General features: G+C 38.5%; 1 protein-coding gene across 2 annotated transcripts in view; it reads left to right on the top strand.

Moving 5' to 3' along the window:
* Window positions 1-18,910, top strand: part of HDAC9 (histone deacetylase 9) — a 547,732-nt gene that overhangs the window by 318,456 nt on the left and 210,366 nt on the right. The window contains exons 11-12 of one of the 2 annotated variants that reach the window (XM_077811396.1): window positions 317-534; window positions 14,003-14,272. In XM_077811396.1, coding sequence (XP_077667522.1) covers window positions 317-534; window positions 14,003-14,272 — 488 coding nt within the window. Of the gene's footprint in view, window positions 1-316; window positions 535-14,002; window positions 15,423-18,910 lie in introns of those variants that run through there. The other variant, XM_077811397.1, reaches the window with a different exon arrangement.

Here is an 18,910-nt window from a genome sequence, read left to right as displayed (position 1 = left end):
GCCATTTGTGGGTGGGGGGGGGGGGCAGGAGGGGAAGCAGTGTGGTGTTTGATTTTTTTCTCCTGCTTCCAGTGAGATCTGCTCCAATCTCTTGCTTCTGCCTCCAAGGGTAAAATGATTGCAGAAAATGTAGTAGCTTTCTCTTGGGGCTATCAAACTTCCTGTTGTTGCTGGGCATGTGCTAGGAATATTATTTTATTGATATTACTGCAAAGTTCTTCAGTACCCCAGCGACCCTGAAGCTCTCCCTGACTTTTATGTTTTCTTAGTTTTACTGATCCTCATATTTGATGAGTGAAATGTCATTGTTTTGCAGGAGGGGTTCCTCTCCATCCACAGTCTCCATTAGCAACAAAGGAAAGAGTCTCACCTGGCATCAGAGTTGCCCACAAGTTGCCTCGACATAGGCCCCTGAATCGAACCCAGTCAGCTCCACTGCCTCAGAGCACCTTGGCCCAGCTGGTCATTCAGCAGCAGCACCAGCAGTTCCTGGAGAAGCAGAAACAGTACCAGCAACAGATTCACATGAACAAAGTGAGCTCCCAAACTAAAGCCTTTCCAATACATGCAGAGAATGAAAAACTAACAAGATAGCGTGGATATCTGGTACAATGCTGTACTTGAGCAGCACGGAAGTCCCTGCTACACGTGTACATTATATATACATAGGCATGTCAGGTTTGGGTGTGAGTGTTAATGTTAGACTACATATCCATTTTCTGTCATTCCTAAAGATTGTTCAAAGTTGGTTCTCTGGGCATCAGCATTAGGAAGAATATAATTAAATGAAACAGCAACCAGATTCTCTCAAAGTTTTAAATTACCATTTTAAGTCAGTTTCCTGTCGTATTGATAAATGATTCCTCAAAAGATTATTGGATTTATTTTTGACTTATTTTACTTCCCATTTCGCTGTTGGGAGGCAATTCTGTGTTGCTACCTGTGATTCATATTTTAAGCTTACTTGATTAATGGTGAGCAATACATTGGTACTTCTTCAAAATCCACCTCCTTTTCCATCTAGAGGCTTTACTGATCAGCCAAAGCAACTTTTTTTCTAACCTTCCATCAAGACACTGCTTTCCATATAAAATTGACAAGTAATAAAAAGTTCATTGCCTGCATGTCAGGATAAAAGATTAGTATGTCAGAGGAGAACCAACTATTGCTACTAATAAATTTGGGGCTCAATTCTACTACTCTTCCTTATATAAAGTAATACCTTATTTTATTCATAGCAGAGACAATATAGTTTAATAAAAGAGGTAAGTTATAGCTATGAACCATGCCACACTCTAATACTGAGATATGTGAGTAGTTAAATGATCTAATCCCAGGAAAACCTTTTTAGTGCACACCCTTCCGTCTTACTCATTGTACTATACTCATTTTTGAGTTGAAGTTAAATGTATGTTTGCCAGACTGCTTTGAATAATTTTGACACATGTGAATCAATGCATCTTCCCTTTTTCTATCTTGTCAGAGAATTATTTGATGGGTATCTATGAAAGTCAGTCACATGGGAGAAAATAAGATGAAAAGCAGGCATGTTGCCCTTGTACATCGGAGAAAGGATCAACCCATCTCACTGGTGAACTTCTCTCATGGGGTGCTGATTTCTTGGAATCTGTTAGGAATTCCCAACAAAATTAGAAACAAACCCAGAGTTTAAGTACATAGTTTGTACAGTGGTTTGGTTATTAAATCTTGTCTTAATTAGGAAAAATGAAGACCAGAAAACTTCAAAGTTCAGAGCTGATCCTTGCATGTTAACCCCTCTCAGCTAGGGTGTTTTGATTACTCAACTAGGACTCCAGTTGGCTTTTCTTTGAGTATGCGTTCCATATGTTTAATCAAGATGGCATATGTACATCTTGTAGCCTCCAGGTTTTGAAAATATTTCACCTGCCCTCAATTGTCTGAAAAAAAGAGAACTTTTTATTAGCGGGTAAAGGACTGAGTCTTCACATTGTTAAAAGATATCCACAGCAAACAATGATCATGCTTTTTTTTCACAAAATGAAGAATCAAATCTATATTTGTATGAAAGACAAACCTGTTATTCTATTGTAAGACAGTCTGTAGCTTTTAGGGATAAATAATATGAGCTTTAGGGGTGTCTATCCTAAATGTGTCTAATGAAACTTGAATCAAACAACATCAGAATGGAATGATACTGAAGTAGTAATTACTAATCTTTTAATTTTATCCAGGCACACATTTCACCCCTTAGGAACTGGACTGTAAAGGCTGTGTTTAGTCTGTGGTTCCATTGTGAAGTTTTTTTTCTTGGTTAAAATGTAATTCTAAGAAAAGAAACAAAAATTTATGGGACTAATCACGTCTTGAGACACATACACTTAATTAGTTAGTTAATCATTGGCATTGGAGAATAAATGCTTCTGAAATATTGCTCTTATTTATTGTGGGTAAACTTAACTGTGCCATGTTCAGCCAGTCAGCAGCATCTAACCACTGATTTACATCTATGGTAGAAATTAGCAAGGACTATAGTATTCAGTGGCCCAATATCTCCTGAAAATACTTTGTCACACTCGTTTTTACTGGTCTTCTGATCACGAGATTGTGGCCATGATTTCTGGGCCAGCATCCGATGAAGAGGGCTGTAGCCCACAAAAGCTTATGCTCTAATAAATTTGTAAGTCGCTAAGGTGCCACGAGTACTCCTGTTCTTTTTGTGGATACTCTGAAACCATTCTTGTAACTGTACATCTTAGAGAGATTACTGAAAAATGCTGCTGTTCTGGTCATGTAGCTGTTCTCTGCAAACCTACACAAAGCAAGAGGTGATCTTCATATATCTAAAGGGAGAACCTGTATAAATAAATTAAATTTAAAGAACAGCCACCATGAGGCTATAGAGGAGAGTGATGACTGAACAACTGAGAAGGCGGGTGATCATTTTGAGTACTGTGGTAACTTAAAATGTTATATGAATGAGAGTGAAACATACAATTGTGTTATTAAAATATTGCTTGAGATTGAACAGCACTTCACTTACAATAAGCTTTTGATGTTTACCTGAACTATGAAATTATTCACCACAGAGTGTACTGTGTTCACTCTTAAAATTTTGCTAAAAAGAAATAATTCAAAACTGTCTTTTCATCTTCAGGTGGTCCTGAAGACTTTAGTTTGTGGGGCTATTTAAAACAAAATAAAAACGGCTGCAAAGCTGGATTATTTGGTTCTTAAACAATACAGTGCAGTGTCTTTCCATGTCCCAAGCATATATGTGCATCTAATGTTTTCCCACTGGTCCTATTGCTCATTGCATTTCTGTAAGAAGGCAGTAAAGTGAAGTGTCCAAAAATCTATCATTCTATTTCCTAAATTTTGTTTATGAAAAGGTGCACTTTATTTAATAAATCAGATAATCTGAAGCATTTTCTTAGCAGTTTTAACTTGGAAAGCCAGGAAAGCAATTTTTGAGATGGCAAGACTCTCGAAATAAAATAACACTCAGTTGTTATGAGCTCAGGACAAGATACTATCCCTTTCCCCTGCATCTTCTTACTCTGCCCTTCTGGAAATTACTGGCATTTCATGACATATTTATTTTTAAAACTTTAAATCAATACTTTTTTAATAATGCAAATGGAAATACTGTATTTGATGTTTCAGCTTGGAATAATTCTTTATGGCATGATATAAACCCCTGAACGTCAAGGAATCTCTTTTTATGGCAATTGGGAAAATTGAGCTATAGCAGTGACAAGGGGAAAAACAGTGGCAATACAGCTAAACTCATGATTTGTAAAGCATTATAGTTTGCAAAACTACAGGCATAAAATATGGTTCCTTTTCTTTGTAAGGGAAATATACTTCCAGCCACAAGCCAAGGCTGTGATTAGAGTGATAAAAAACAAAACCTAACACAGGCCAGAGGTAAAGATTTCCCTGGATCATTTCCACTCTAAAAAGAAACAAATCATTGAGCCAAGAGGTGTGCTTCTATCCTTAGTAACAAAGAGAAGATTCCCCTGTGGACTACTTCTGGTCAATTGTCAGATGGCAGGTTTTTGATGTGGGAAATAGTACACCTCCTCACTAGAGTCTGACTTTATACCTACGGGATCTAGTACACTGACCTTTTCAAAACATTCTAGCTGAAATGCAAATTTTGACATCCCATCCAGAAGTAGGTGGAAAGCCTTGCCCTTGCTTTTGAAAAATCAAATGTGTGGAAACCTGAACTGGGCTTTTCTTTTGGAAGATAGGCTTTGCTGTTGTCAGATTTAATACACTTCTGTCCAAATGACAGCTTATTTCCTTGTGGAGTCCTTTGATCAGCATTTTAGAACTTCATTTTACCCAATAAAAGGAATAGCATGTCTACAAACCCAGTTAAACTTATTGTAGCAGGTACCAAAATACTGACATTGCAACAAAAATCTTACTGTTTCGCTCCTTATGTTATTTGGGTATCTAAAGAACCTTGACCTTACTACTTAAAAGATGTGATTTCTGCATAATTAATATAAACACAGGGCCATTGGCAGATGTCTGAATTTAGGAAAACCTCAGAAATTAAAGCAGTGAGGGAATTAAGTGAACATGCTCTGTTCCTTTAGAAGCGGTTTTATCAGTGCAGACTGTGAGTGAAATCCTGGCCCCAGTGAAGCTGATGGCAAAACTCCCAAAGATTTTGATGGGACTAGGACTTTACCCCATCAGTGTAGGAGCACTTCCACATATTGTCATTACATAACATATTTATATTGTACTAAGTGTTCAGTGTTACTTTGTAATGATGAAACTTTGTACTGGAGAGGGAAACTAAACAGTCAAGTTATGGGACAGTTTGCAATATACATTATAATTCCCAATGCTGCTTTCATAACTTAAAGATAAAAGAAGGAGGGCTTGACCTTCAGTTTTCACTTCAGGCTGTTAATCTGTTCATAAAGTCTTTTACTTGGATGAGAAAACAATGGTTAGGCATGACTGTGAGGTGAGAAAAGGAGAAAGAAAAATACACGGGGAAATGAAATGAGAGTACTTTAGATCATAGCTCAGTGGTTTGAGCATTGGCCTGCTAAACCCAGGGTTGTGAGTTCAATCCTTGAGGGGGCCATTTAGGGATCTGGGGCAAAAATTGGGGATTGGTCCTGCTTTGAGCAGGGGGTTAGACTAGATGACCTCCTGAGGTCCCTTCCAACCCTGATATTCTATGATTATGATAATAACTGAGATAAAGCATATAAAGAGAGGGAAAATAATTTAGAGGTTTCTCGTTCTTGACATGAGTTTGTTGACAGAAAAAACTGAGTTTTTCAATAGGAACTTCTAATGTGGTCAACTAATTCTCGGCAACTAAAGCAGTAAATGAACAGCTGTTTAGCAAAATGCTAAAACTGGGTCTGGGCCAGATCTTCTGCGGGTGTGAGTTGGCATACCTCCATTGAGCTCACTCCAGCTCAGGATCTGGCTCTCCATCATATCCTTATGTGTGATCACCATGTCCAACAAATAGTAGGGTGGAGGAGGGAACCCCAAACACACTTCCTGGTTTAAAAATTCTAATCACACTTTTTCGGACAAGACTTTCGCAACAATAAATGAATAATGCATTGCCGTAGACAGATTATTTATTGAGAACTAGAACCAATGCTTACTTTGGAAAATAATTTTGAATGAACAGCTGACTCATTAGTTTCTTATGTACATGCTCAATACAAAATTTCTATCTTCATACAGGCCAATACACTGGTTATGCAAGCATAGCTGGTTACAAGCATAGCTCGCTAAGTGCATGGATATGTTGATTCAAAAAACGTATATGCTTATGGAAAATTGTTTTTCCCTCCTCTTCCAATGTTTATTTGATTAATAAATAAGATGATCGAGTTCTGATGGAAATAAATGTAAGTGGCTGTTGCTGCAGGTTCACTCTTGGTGCTTTGTACCTAGTATGTTTGTAGAGACATTTCATTTAAATAAAAAGAAAAGGAGGACTTGTGGCACCTTAGAGACGAACAAATTTATTTGAGCATAAGCTTTCATGAGCTACAGCTCACTTCATCGGATGCATTCAGTGGAAAATACAGTGGGAAGATTTATAAACACAGAAAACATGAAACAATGGGTGTTACCATACACACTGTAATGAGAGTGATAAGGTAAGGTGAGCTATTACCAGCAGGAGAGTGAGGGCAGGGGAAACCTTTTGTAGTGATAATCAAGGTGGGCCATTTCCAGCAGTTAACAAGAATGTCTGAGGAACAGCGGGGGGAGGGTGGGAGGGGAATAAACATGGGGAAATAGTTTTACTTTGTGTAGTGACCCATCCACTCCCAGTCTTTATTCAAGCCTAAGTTAATTGTATTCAGTTTGCAAATTAATTCCACTTCAGCAGTCTCTCGTTGGAGTCTGTTTTTGAAGTTTTTTTGTTGAAGAATTGCCACTTTTAGGTCTGTAATCCAGTGACCAAAGAGGTTGAAGTGTTCTCCGACTGGTTTTTGAATGTTATAATTCTTGACGTCTGATTTGTGTCCATTTATTCTTTTACGTAGAGACTGTCCAGTTTGGCCAATGTACATGGCAGAGGGGCATTGCTGGCACATGATGGCATATATCACATTGGTAGATGTGCAGGTGAATGAGCCTCTGATAGCGTGGAAGAGTACCCAGAAGTTACCTACTACAGGACAGGCCCAAGAAAGAAAATAACAGAACGCCACTAGCCATCACCTTCAGCCCCCAACTAAAACCTCTCTAATGCATCATCGAGGATCTACAACCTATCCTGAAGGATGACTCATCACTCTCACAGATCTTGGGAGACAGGCCAGTCCTTGCTTACAGACAGCCCCCCAACCTGAAGCAAATACTCACCAGCAACCACACAACAGAACGACTAACCCAGGAACCTATCCTTGCAACAAAGCCCGTTGCCAACTGTGTCCACATATCTATTCAGGGGACACCATCATAGGGCCTAATCACATCAGCCACACTATCAGAGGCTCGTTCACCTACACATCTACCAATGTGATATATGCCATCATGTGCCAGCAATTCCCCTCTGCCATGTACATTGGCCAAACTGGACAGTCTCTACGTAAAGAATAAATGGACACAAATCAGATGTCAAGAATTATAACATTCAAAAACCAGTCGGAAAACACTTCAATCTCTTTGGTCACTCGTGGCAATTCTTCAACAAAAATAACTTCAAAAACAGACTCCAAGAAGAGACTGCTGAACTGGAATTAATTTGCAAACTGGATACAATTAACTTAGGCTTGAATAAAGACTGGGAGTGGATGGGTCATTACACAAACTAAAACTATTTCCCCATGTTTATTCCTCCCCCCACTGTTCCTCAGACGTTCTTGTCAGCTGCTGGAAATGGCCCACCTTGATTATCACTCCAAAAGGTTTTTTCCTCCCAGATCTCCTGCTGGTAATAGCTCACCTTACCTGATCACTCTCATTACAGTGTGCATGGTAACACCCATTGTTTCATGTTCTTTGTGTATATAAATCTCCCCATTGTATTTTCCACTGAATGCATCTGATGAAGTGAGCTGGAGCTCACGAAAGTTTATGCTCAAATAAATTTGTTAGTCTCTAAGGTGCCACAAGTCCTCCTTTTCTTTTTGTGGATACAGACTAACACGGCTGCTACTCTGAAACCTTTCATTGAAATAGTATCAGGAAATTATGGATTTTACAACAGCTTATTATTGTAAAGGATACATGCATGCCATGGAAAGAGCTATAAAATGCCTGTGTTCAATGGCCAGATTATTTACACACTCTCCCTGTTTTCCTGTAGAGCTAAGCAGCCACAATTGTCTCTTAATGTCTTTTCTGGTTGGACTCTTGTATTAAAAAATGCTTATGCATATTCCTTACAGCTTAATTTCCTTAAAACAAAAAAATGAAACAATATGGATTACAGTAGCTTGAGGTCATTCTCTAAGCTGCTGTCTCAATTTGAATAACTCTAAAATGTATGCATGTTGTTTTGGAGAAGTCCAGTTTGTACAATTCTAATTTAGAACATTAACTGAAACATGGCTTTATCATTATTTTAAAGTATAGTCTCATTAGAGCTCAAATTAAGGACTCCTCTTTCCAAAACTATTACTAAATATTCATGCTAGCAAACAACATATTCATTTTCAGTATCAAAAATCTATGTATTTAACTATAGATTCAGAAACAAAATGATCAGACAAGTTGAAGGAGTAATATCAGGAAGTAAAGTGTAAACTGATGTTTTTAACATATCGAATCATAGAAGATTAGGGTTGGAAGAGACCTCAGGAGGTCCTCTAGTCCAACCCCCTGCTCAAAGCAGGACCAACCCCAACTAAATCATCCCAGCCAGGGATTTGTCAAGCCAGGCCTTAAAAACCTCTAAGGATTGGATTCTACCACCTTCCTAGTAACCCATTCCAGTGCTTCACCACCCTCCTAGTGAAATAGTTTTTCCTAATATCCAACCTAGACCTCCCTCACTGCAGTTTGAGACCATTGTTTCTTGTTCTATCATCTGCCACCACTGAGAACAGCTTAGCTCCATCCTCTTTGGAACCCCCGCTTTAGGTAGTTGAAGGCTGCTATCAAATCCCCCCTCGTTCTTCTCTTCTGCAGACTAAATAAGCCCAGTTCCCTCAGCCTCTCCTTGCAAGTCATGTGCCCCAGCCCCCTAATCATTATTGTTGCCCTCCACTGGACTCCCTCCAATTTGAACACATCCTTTCTGTAGTGGGGGCCCCAAAACTGAACGCAATACTCCAGATGTGGTCTCACCAGTCTTAATAGAGGGGAATAATCACCTCCTTCAGTCTGCTGGTAATGCTCCTACTAATGCAGCCCAATATGCCATTTGCCTTCTTGGCAACAAGGGCACACCGTTGACTCATATCCATCTTCTCGTCCACTGATGATCCCCAGGTCCTTTTCTGCAGAACTGCCGCTTAGCCAGTCAGTCCCCAGCCTGTAGCAGTGCATGGGATTCTTTAATCCTAAGTGCAGGACTCTGCACTTGTCCTTGTTGAACCTCATCAGATTTCTTTTGGCCCAATCTCCAATTTGTCTAAGTCACTCTGGACCCTAGCCCTACCCTCCAGCATATCTACCTCTCCTCCCAGCTTAGTGTCATCCGCGAACTTGCTGAGGGTGCAATCCATCCCATCATCCAGATCATTAATGATGAATATATGTGACTAGAAGAGCCATGTGGTATCAGGTATATTTGGCAATATAATAGGATAGTGCCAAGCTCTCTTTTAAACCACATAAACAAAATGAAAGTTCAAGGAGGGAGGGGAAGTAGCTGTAGACTCGTGGACTGAACATGGCTGGGACTCAAGGAAACTCAAGGTTCCATCTTCTAATCTGCCATGTGGTCTTGGGAAAGTTATTGCCTTGTTTTTATTTCTCCAGAAATAGGGACAATGTATACCCACCTGGTTAAGCACTTTGAGATCTATGAAACAAGGCACACATTTATTACTTACAAAGGCCTTGATCCCAGTGAACTCTTTAGCAAATATCCAATGATTTCAGTAATTCAGGATCAGGCCCTAACACAGCAATATTGCAGATTTAAATGCATGCCACCACTAAATGTAGTATAAGAATAAAATACCCCTCCTATAGGTGCTTGCATCACTCTACTCATTAGGTCATCCAAAAATGCATTTGAGCACATGCCATACTTAGGTGAATTTCCCCAAATGACACAATGGGGTTGCATCAGTAGCCTCATCAGCTTTCAGGAACAGTGCCATACAGTAGCATGAAAGGCGAGCAAGCCCACATAAAAGTGAGAAAGCACAGAAGAAAGGAGAGCAATAAGGAAATGAAATATGCTCCCTAACTGTGCTGTGGACTAGCTCTCAGTCTCTCTTGGATTCTCCTACCGAGTAACCCACCTGATGTCAGACAACTGGCATATGGAATGTTTTACAGATGGATCAGCGTCAGTGACTCATGCTAGCTGTATATGATTATCTGTCACACAGATGTTTTAGCTTGTGTTTGCTTGCTAGCCAGCCAGCAGCCAGACTCTTTAATTTTATTTTGCTGCAGGATCACCAACAGATGTTTAACAAAAAGACAGATAATAGTCTACTATTCTGCATACATGTAGTTAGCTCCACTGCCTTCTTGGGCAGCATCAGCCCCTGAGAAATAACGGGAAGACATTTACTGGTATGATCTGAGAAATTTTCCAGATTCTTCTTTATAAGGAGTCAGTTAGCGTTAGTTGCGCTAGCAGGGATTCCTCTGCTTATAATGATGCCACCTGCAGCACTGAAGATGCATTTGAAGTGACAGATGAATACTAGAATAACAGAGAGATTTTTTAAGTGGGCTGCTCTGGCCCTCAGTACCAGTGTCCGAAAGGGTTCTCTCTCTTGCCTGAAGACTTTCATCATGGACATATTTTTTTAAATAGCTGTACTATTCGACGTAAGCGCTGAGCTTGCAAATGCAGCTGCACAAGTGGGTACATGCATCTGCTTTTAGGCTCAGCACCTTCAATGGCCTGGGTAATCTTGTCCTACTATGGGGGAATGACCAGAACCCCAATTATCCCTGTAACACACACAACTTGTTCAGGATCAACAATGGTAAAGTAACTTCTTTTAATTATTATTTTGCTGCTGCAGGCTCTGGTTAGTGTTAATGATTAGTGCCTAGGAGATGTAGCTCTTTGTTTCAATTACATCGCGTCAGTGCTTGCTAATGTTTATGGAAAACAATCTGACTGATGTGTTGTAGATGATCTGCATGTGGGATCTAGTAATAGAATAGAAGATGATTTTATGGCCTCCAGCACTTTGCTCATAAATCCTATGTCTACATGGGTGAAAGTGGGGTGTTAATTCTGCCCTTGCCTCAATCAGTGACCATCATAAATCTTTCTCTTTCACACTGGCCCATGATTCTGGAGGTGGACCATAGCCTAAAAGGGATGTTTTGCATTTATAAAAAAAACACTAATCCCAAATTTTAGGCACCTGCACATTATTTGTTAATTTTTTAAACATCATACAAAATGCTATTGGATAAATATCTCAAACTACCATAAATCCCCTCTTCCCAATCCACTCATACCCCATTAAGCCTTCCCTATGAGGCAAAAAAACAAACCCTTGGAAAATAAATATCACATCTGGGCTCTGCTGCACCAAAAGGAGAATAAGTTCCAGAGTAGAGGGACTCTTCACTGAAAATTTTCTGCCAACCTCTATTCAAGCCAGTGCAGATCTGAAAATATTTTACATTTTGTCCTCAAAGACACGACTCTGCTACCACAGAAGACTTCTCTATGATAAATCTTGGGCTTGATCCTGTAAACTCTTATTCACTTCAAATCAGTATGCTCACATGAATAATGACTAGTCCTGTGATTAGGCATTTGCAGGTTCAGGCCCAGTTGCATCTTTTCCAGCAAGTTAAAGGTGCAGTTACTGGACCACATTCCAGAAACTCACACAAGGAAGTGCAAAACACACCTTCCTGCATCAGAAAGTCCTCTTACATTGCAGCAGATATTTAAGCAAGCAGATGGCTGACGATGTTTTCACTAATGCCTGTGCTCTGTGGTTGCTGCTGAGAGGATTCGCTATAATTTCAACAGGGAGTTCCATGTGAGCTGCACAGACAGGAAGGCCCGGATCCACAAAGAGACTTAGGCATTGTGATGGTGAGCGTTGCAAGGGCTAACTTTCCGGAACCTAGAAAACTGCAGGAACAACAAAGCAATTCACAAAGCTTGAGTTAAGTGCTTAGGCTCCCTATACAATGAATGGGGAGAGATAGGTGCCTAAGAATGCTCTCCACAAAAGCCAGCATGCTAAGCAAGGAGCTGCCTAAGCTAGCCAATGGGACCCTCTCATGGAGATAGATACCTAAGTCTGAACTGCTGGGAGGCACCTATCTCTGCTTGTGATCCACAGCCAGGAACTACCCCCTTTTGGAGACAGGTGGCTTAGGCGCTTAAGTTATTTCTTGAGAGAAAGAGCTAGGGGCCAGTTTCGCACAACACAAAATGGCTGGAGGAGGTGGTGGGGCTGGTGGTTCCAGTGTCCACCTTAACAATTTTAGCCCAGTGGTTAGATCACTCGCCTGTGGGAGACCCAGGTTCTATTTTCATCCTCCTACAAGAGGGAGAGAAAGGGTTTGAACAGGAGTCTCCCTGTTCAAGTGAGTGCCCTAAGCACTGAACTATGAGATAGTCTGATGGTGGGGGCCCCTTCAATCTCTCCTGTTGAAGTTGTTCCACCGTGGATAATTAATTAGAGTGATTGGGACAGAGAGAGACTCTGTAGCCTGGAAATGGGGAGACCGGAGGTCCAGTCCCCCTGCTACAATGACCCCTTATTTATACACAGTGAAACAGCTTCAATAGGAGAAAAGGAGGGAGCCCCCACATCAGAATATTCCATAGCTTAGTGGTTGGAGTATTCACCTGAGAAGTGGGAGAGCCCTATTCAAATTATATTCCCCAGCAGGCAGAGGAAGGAACTAAATAAACCTGGGCCTCCCACATTCCAGGTGAGTGCTGTAACCATTGGACTGAAAGTTATGGAATGCCTCCCCCCACACACACACACACCTTTTCCAGTAGGCAGTCTCTGAGCACTCCTACTGGATTGGGCCCAATAGGGGGCGGAGCACCTATCTTCCCCGCACTTCATGGATCATACCGATGCTTAGGCAGGAGATAGGCAGATGCCTAGAGGGGGGTAGCAGTGTCCATACTCAGAAGCGGAAACAGAGACACCAAGGGAACTCTTGCAGTGAACACTTAGGGTTAGGCAGCCTTTTGAGGATCACAAGGGTTCCTAAAACTGGGAGTTAGACATCTAAGTCTGGGGTTTGGGTGCCTAAATACCTTTGTGGATCTGGGACAAAGTGCATATCTTAGCCAGTGCTATTCACTGTTTGAAATTCATTGATTCTCTGTGTCCTGGTAGACACCTTCTTGCACCACCTCCTCTTCCCTTCTAATAGATTCTTCACTTTGGGGTTCTCTACCAGGATTCACACAAGATTTAGCATGTATCACATTTTGCAAATTAATTTTGCCACTACATAAAATTTTCTTTTCATTATTAGGGCTACTTATTTGAGTTAAAGTAAATCATGATCTCTTTTCTTTCTATCATCAGTAAACATGTTTCAATACTGATAATATTTTAACAAAAAGATCTGCTAAAAGCTAACTGCCCCTTAAAATAAAGGCCCTAGAGCCTTCCCTGGTGTAAATTGGCATAGCTCCATCAATGACAGGAAAGAGGGAAACCCAGCAAAGCACAGAATCTAACAAAAGCAGAAGTTTCTGTGCTTTGCAGAAGATAAATGGGGAAATGTTTACCACAAAATTTAGTTCCACAGGTGCAGACTAAATTAGTTAGATAGGGAAAATATATTAACCTTTCAGCTGCTGAAATTTTGAATATCACAGAAACCCTGTTTTTCAGCCTTCCAGTATTTGCAAGCTATACATGGAAAATGAGCTTTTAATGACTCAATTCTCCCCTTTTTACATTTTTGTGTATTGTTAATTCTGTTAAGCTTGTTAGAAGTTCAATGCAAACTATATTATGTAAAATGTACTGAACTGCAGGTCAAATATTTGAATTAAAACGTATTTATGTTTGACTGCTAAGGTATTTTAGGAAGAACATCATTTTTAAAAATGTCTATATGGAAGTATTTATAAACACGTCTGTTAACTATGTTGCTATATTGTTATTATTATTACATTTAATATTACTATAAAATGCTATATTTGTACATAGCATCTTCTAAATTGAAAGACGATAGGATCCTGTTAGTGAGGAGCTTACATTCTTCATTCAGATAAACTTCTGCTGCAAAGTTGCATCTTAACTAGTTTTGCCAGGAAAGTTTTGACTCACTTGTCAATACAAATATAGTAATCCTTAGCATGTGGCATCTGTGGAGAAATATTGGCAGTAACTTTAAATTTCTCTCTCTCTTTCAGCTGCTCTCTAAATCCATTGAACAGCTAAAGCAGCCTGGCAATCATCTCGAAGAAGCTGAAGAAGAGCTTCATGGAGATCATGCTATGCAGGAAGAAAGAGCTCCCTCTAGTGGTAACAGCATTAGGGATGACAGCTGCAGCGTTTGTGTGGATGACAGAATAGGACAGCACGTGGGGGCTGTGAAAGTGAAAGAGGAGCCACTGGACACTGATGACGATAATCAAACCCAGCAAATGGAATCTGGGGAGCAGGCTGCTTTTATGCAACAGGTAATAGGCAAAGATTTAGCTCCAGGATTTGTAATTAAAGTTGTTATTTGAACATCAAATGCATTTTTAGGGCTTGAATAAGAGATTGACTGTCTTTTGATTCATGGATCTAGCTAATTTCATTTTAAGTGTTCAGAGAATCTAACAAAAGTGGGTGCATTTGTGTGCACTCTTAAAACATAGTGACGCTCATTTTAAAGGCCACTAATTGAGAAAATACTTGCTGCACTCAATTATTCTACAAAAGTCAGTGCATAATACAGAGAACTTGTTTTTGCTCTCGACTTCATCACATCAGTTAGTTCTAGGGAAACAGAACTCACTGTTGTTTAACTAATTTGTTGAGATCAGTAGTTGCTGGAGTCCGTTTCCAGAACTGATCAATGAAACATTCTTTCTCTGTTTTTGAATTCTTCTGATGTCTTGACTTTTTCCTTTCACCTATATGTATACAATGTATCATGCTGTAGTCTTGAACACTGTTAAGAGTAGGATTGTTTCCTCCATTACGCAGATATTGGTTGCAATACCAGAGGCCCTAGGTTTGTGTATAGAGTATGATTATGGAGATATTGGGAGTGCAAAGTGGAAGTAAACATACAAGGCAAGGCACTATTTAAAAGATTTTTCCTTTTGCACTTCTTAGTGTATTTTTCATTCTTCCCTATTTGATTATGTTGTCTACAAAGGCATGATCAAATGAAGCAGATTCAAATATTGGCAAGGAATGATATGAAACATTGTGTTCCAATCAGATATTAGGGTATATCTGTAATTGTAGAAAAAACACAGATCATCTGATAGTCAATACTTTTTTAAGAAAGACTAATCATATAATATTGTATAACCTTTACCATTAGGGTCTCACTGAAGTGCTAAATTAATGACATAGTGTGTAAGACACCAATGTGGCAAAAGGTCATTTAATTTGGTAAAAAGTATTTTAACAATTGCTAAATGATAAATGCACTTATATAGACGGTACTTTCAGAATGCTGGTGTCCTTTTTTTTGCTATAAAATCAGAACAACTCTGAATGCAATAGAAGGCACTGTTTATTTAAGTCAGTACTTTGTCAGGTCCCTGCTGTTCTCCTGCAGAAAAGTGATTCTGTGGGGGTGAACAGGAAATGCCTTATGGAAACAGGAAGTCCAAGTGATTCATGTACTGAGGAATGTAAGGGGGTGGGGGAAGGAATGGGGGGATGGATAGTGTTTTACTCTGTTTTTAAAGGGCACTCTATGAATTGATTTATTGTCAAAGAAAATAACAAAGCAAGTAGGGAAATTGTTAAGGAAGCTTTCCAGTGAAACATTTCCTTCATATTCCCTTTTGATATGTTTACCTTGTTTTATAGGTTTACTTTTGTTAAGCTAGTTAAAGATTCATTGTATTAAGATCTCTTTAGTATGGATAATCCAAAACTGACCTGGAGTCCCTGTCGGTTTTTTTTCTATTCAAAATATTTATATTTCTAAAGCTAAGGTATTTTAAGGTGCAGTATCCTGTTTCAAAAGAGATAGCTGTTTTGCCAAATGTAGAAGTTGTTCTAATATATGTTATTAGTGTTGTTTACATTTTGCTCTAATATTATAAAGTCCCTTATAAAATGTTGCGACTTCTAAAGATACATTATCCTTTTCCATAAAAAGTCTCCAAACAAATTAAATTACTTAAATAGTTGCTGTAAAAGAAAGGCCTCCTGAAACATTAATATCAGCTTTGATAGGAAAGACTTATTAATTGACAATATATGGTTTTTGCTTAAATATACCCCCCCATCCTCCGCGCTTAAATACAAAGGGGGAAAATAACATGCACATTCAACATAATGAAGCATATAAAGAGGAAAACATGTATTTTCCCATTCTGTTTATATTTCATTTCCTACCAAGCCTAATTTTAGCCTCACCAAAAAGGGATAGTCAATCTTTTAAAATACATTTTATTTACAGAGGAACTTGCAAATGAGAAGACTTTTGTACAATATCATTTCAAAGAAGTGTAACAAATAACAAAAGATATTTTTATAGTGTCATTCAGGAAAGTTACCCCAGTAAAGCCAGTGGACTTTAATTCTATTCAAATTTGATAGCCTCTGAATTGAATCAAGAAACTACCTGGAACCAGTGAAAAGGAAAACTGGGTTAAATAACCATATTTCTAATTGATAAATGTCTCTTACATTTTAAATCTACTGTATTTATTATAATCTACACCTTTGGAGGTGATCTCTTGTTTTGTGTTGTAAATATATTCTGTTTGTATGTTCCCTTTCTTGCCTTCTGATATAAGTCTATTTCTTTCTCAAATAAAGCTTTTTTTTAAAAGATCCCCTTTCATATATCTGGCTTTGTGTAAAGTTGATAGTTTTAGTTGGTGCTCTGCTTTTTGTATAACGAAACCTGCTGGCTACGCATTGTTGAAAAAAATCCATTAAAGCTTTTAGGAGCAAGATTTTTTATTACACTATTTTTACAATGATTACACAAAGTCTATTTTGGTCTGTTATTTGATCCTACATCAGCCATTATAAACTGTAAAACAAATGGAAATAATATCTATGCATGCTCATTTTCCCATCATGGCATTTGTCTTGGACATGTGATTATCAATGGTACCATACAGAACAAATAAAATACAGATAAACCCAAATTTTCTGACCCCTGATTAGCCAATATGTGGGCTATTTGAAAATCATTTCCATTCCTATTTCCAAAACTCATATATAACCTACAATTTGTTGATCAACTGACGAAAGTTTTGGATGTCTCTTGAAACCTTGATTAAAACAAAGTTTACCTATAAATATAAATCTGGAGAGAGAACTTCAGACTAATTATAGGGTGGTTTTCAACATTGATTCTGAAAAGCACTATAACGATATGCTTAAGTGCTTTGCTGAATGGTGGGTGATGCTTTCTTGAATTGGACCCTAACTTTTCTTTAACTTTAATGAAGATATATTGGAATCATATTCCAATATACATAACTACTTTCGTTGTTAGGAGTCTCTGAAATTTTGCTACAAAGAATGTGTGAAAGGCAAATAAAGCATCCAGAAAATCAGATATTGAAAAGGTGGCCTGGCAGAATTATTATCCATCTTCTCTAACTCTGCAATGGTTAGGTTCTTAACGCTTTCACCTCCAGTGGTTCTTGCACCAAGATAAATGGTTTCTAAAACAAATAGATATGAATAAACATGTTTCCATAAATACAGTTTTACATGACAGTTAATTGTATGAGCACTACTTTTCCATGATCTGAGTGCTATACTCAAAATACTTACTAGCTAAAAAGAATAATGGTAAAAGGCTTAATTTGAAAAAGTTAAACAGGTTAATTAGCATTAACCATACTGCTGTAACAACTTACCATATTGATCTCCTATTTATAAACTAAAGTCTTTAAGTAGAGAACACTGCTGACAAAAAATTTTGAAATGAGGCCTGTTATTTTAATAAACATGTCAGAATAGCAGTTTTAAACATTTTCCATCTATAACCCAAGAGCTTATTTTACAGCATTCATTTTCTGAGTGTAGCTAAAAGATTTCTTTATTTGCCATGTTTCCAAGCAAGTTGCGATGAAACAAAAGTTATAATCAAATAATTACCACATGTAATTTTTTTGGGAGGTAAGGTGTCTCTTCTTTGGAACAATAGATATGTATGCTGTCCTGTTGTCAAAAATAAAGCCTGTATATGTAGCATTTGTGAACAATCACTTCGAAATTAGTAAAAATGCTTCATGTAAGTTATGTACTCTGAGAAAACAAACTCTATTCAGCCATACACTGCTGTTATACAGTTCTTGTCCCTTTAATATCTGTTCATTGTTTGTTGTTAACAAAATAGTATTAAAAGCTGAATCTCTGAGCAGCGAAGAAGTAATCTGAGGAGTGCTGACATATCTCTACCATTCAGAAATTCAGTCATGCATCTTTATCATTACCATATCATCTTCAGGATCGCTAAGATTTACTCTGTATATCCATCCTGAGCAATCCAGCTGTACCCTGTTTTTATTTCACTGGCATTCTGAGGTAAACATTTTTGTGAACATTACTCCCAAAACGCTGGGCTATGAACTCTCCACAATTTGCAGCCAGAATTAGTGAGGAAATTAACTTTGCTGTATTATGTTCTGTCCGAGTAGCAGCCTGGCCTACTTATCCATTTAAAGGATGTTGTTTGCTTGTCATTTATTTGTTTACTTTCTGATTTCCTTATGCAATTCCCATCATCTAGGTGGCAGAGCTTTTTCAGTACCTCATTTGCTTGCTGGAGGATCATGGTTTTGAGCATTATACTGTACACTGACTGAAGTCCTCCTCAGGCAAAAGAGAAGTTCACCATGGGTAAAATTATCCTCTCAGTTATTCTGGTACAATCCCGTTGACTGTAACAGGCTTGCATTGGAGTATTTGGTTGTGTATTGTCCCTTGTGCCTTTCATCTTCAGTATAATTCAGCCCAACTTGATTTTTATTTTGCTTTTTATTCTAACTCTGTCAGATCTAAATGCATAGCCAAGGTAGAGTATATCAGTCTGTATTTTTCCAGTAGCTCTACAGTGTTCCTACCTGTGCTGCTCTAGCTTTATGCCATATGTTTATAGAGCGTATATTTATTTT

This window comes from Eretmochelys imbricata, chromosome 2 (genome assembly GCF_965152235.1).
Source record: "Eretmochelys imbricata isolate rEreImb1 chromosome 2, rEreImb1.hap1, whole genome shotgun sequence".
Classification (NCBI taxonomy): Eukaryota; Metazoa; Chordata; order Testudines; family Cheloniidae; genus Eretmochelys; species Eretmochelys imbricata.
Note: the sequence above shows the minus strand (reverse complement) of the source record. Positions and strands in the feature narration are given on the sequence as shown.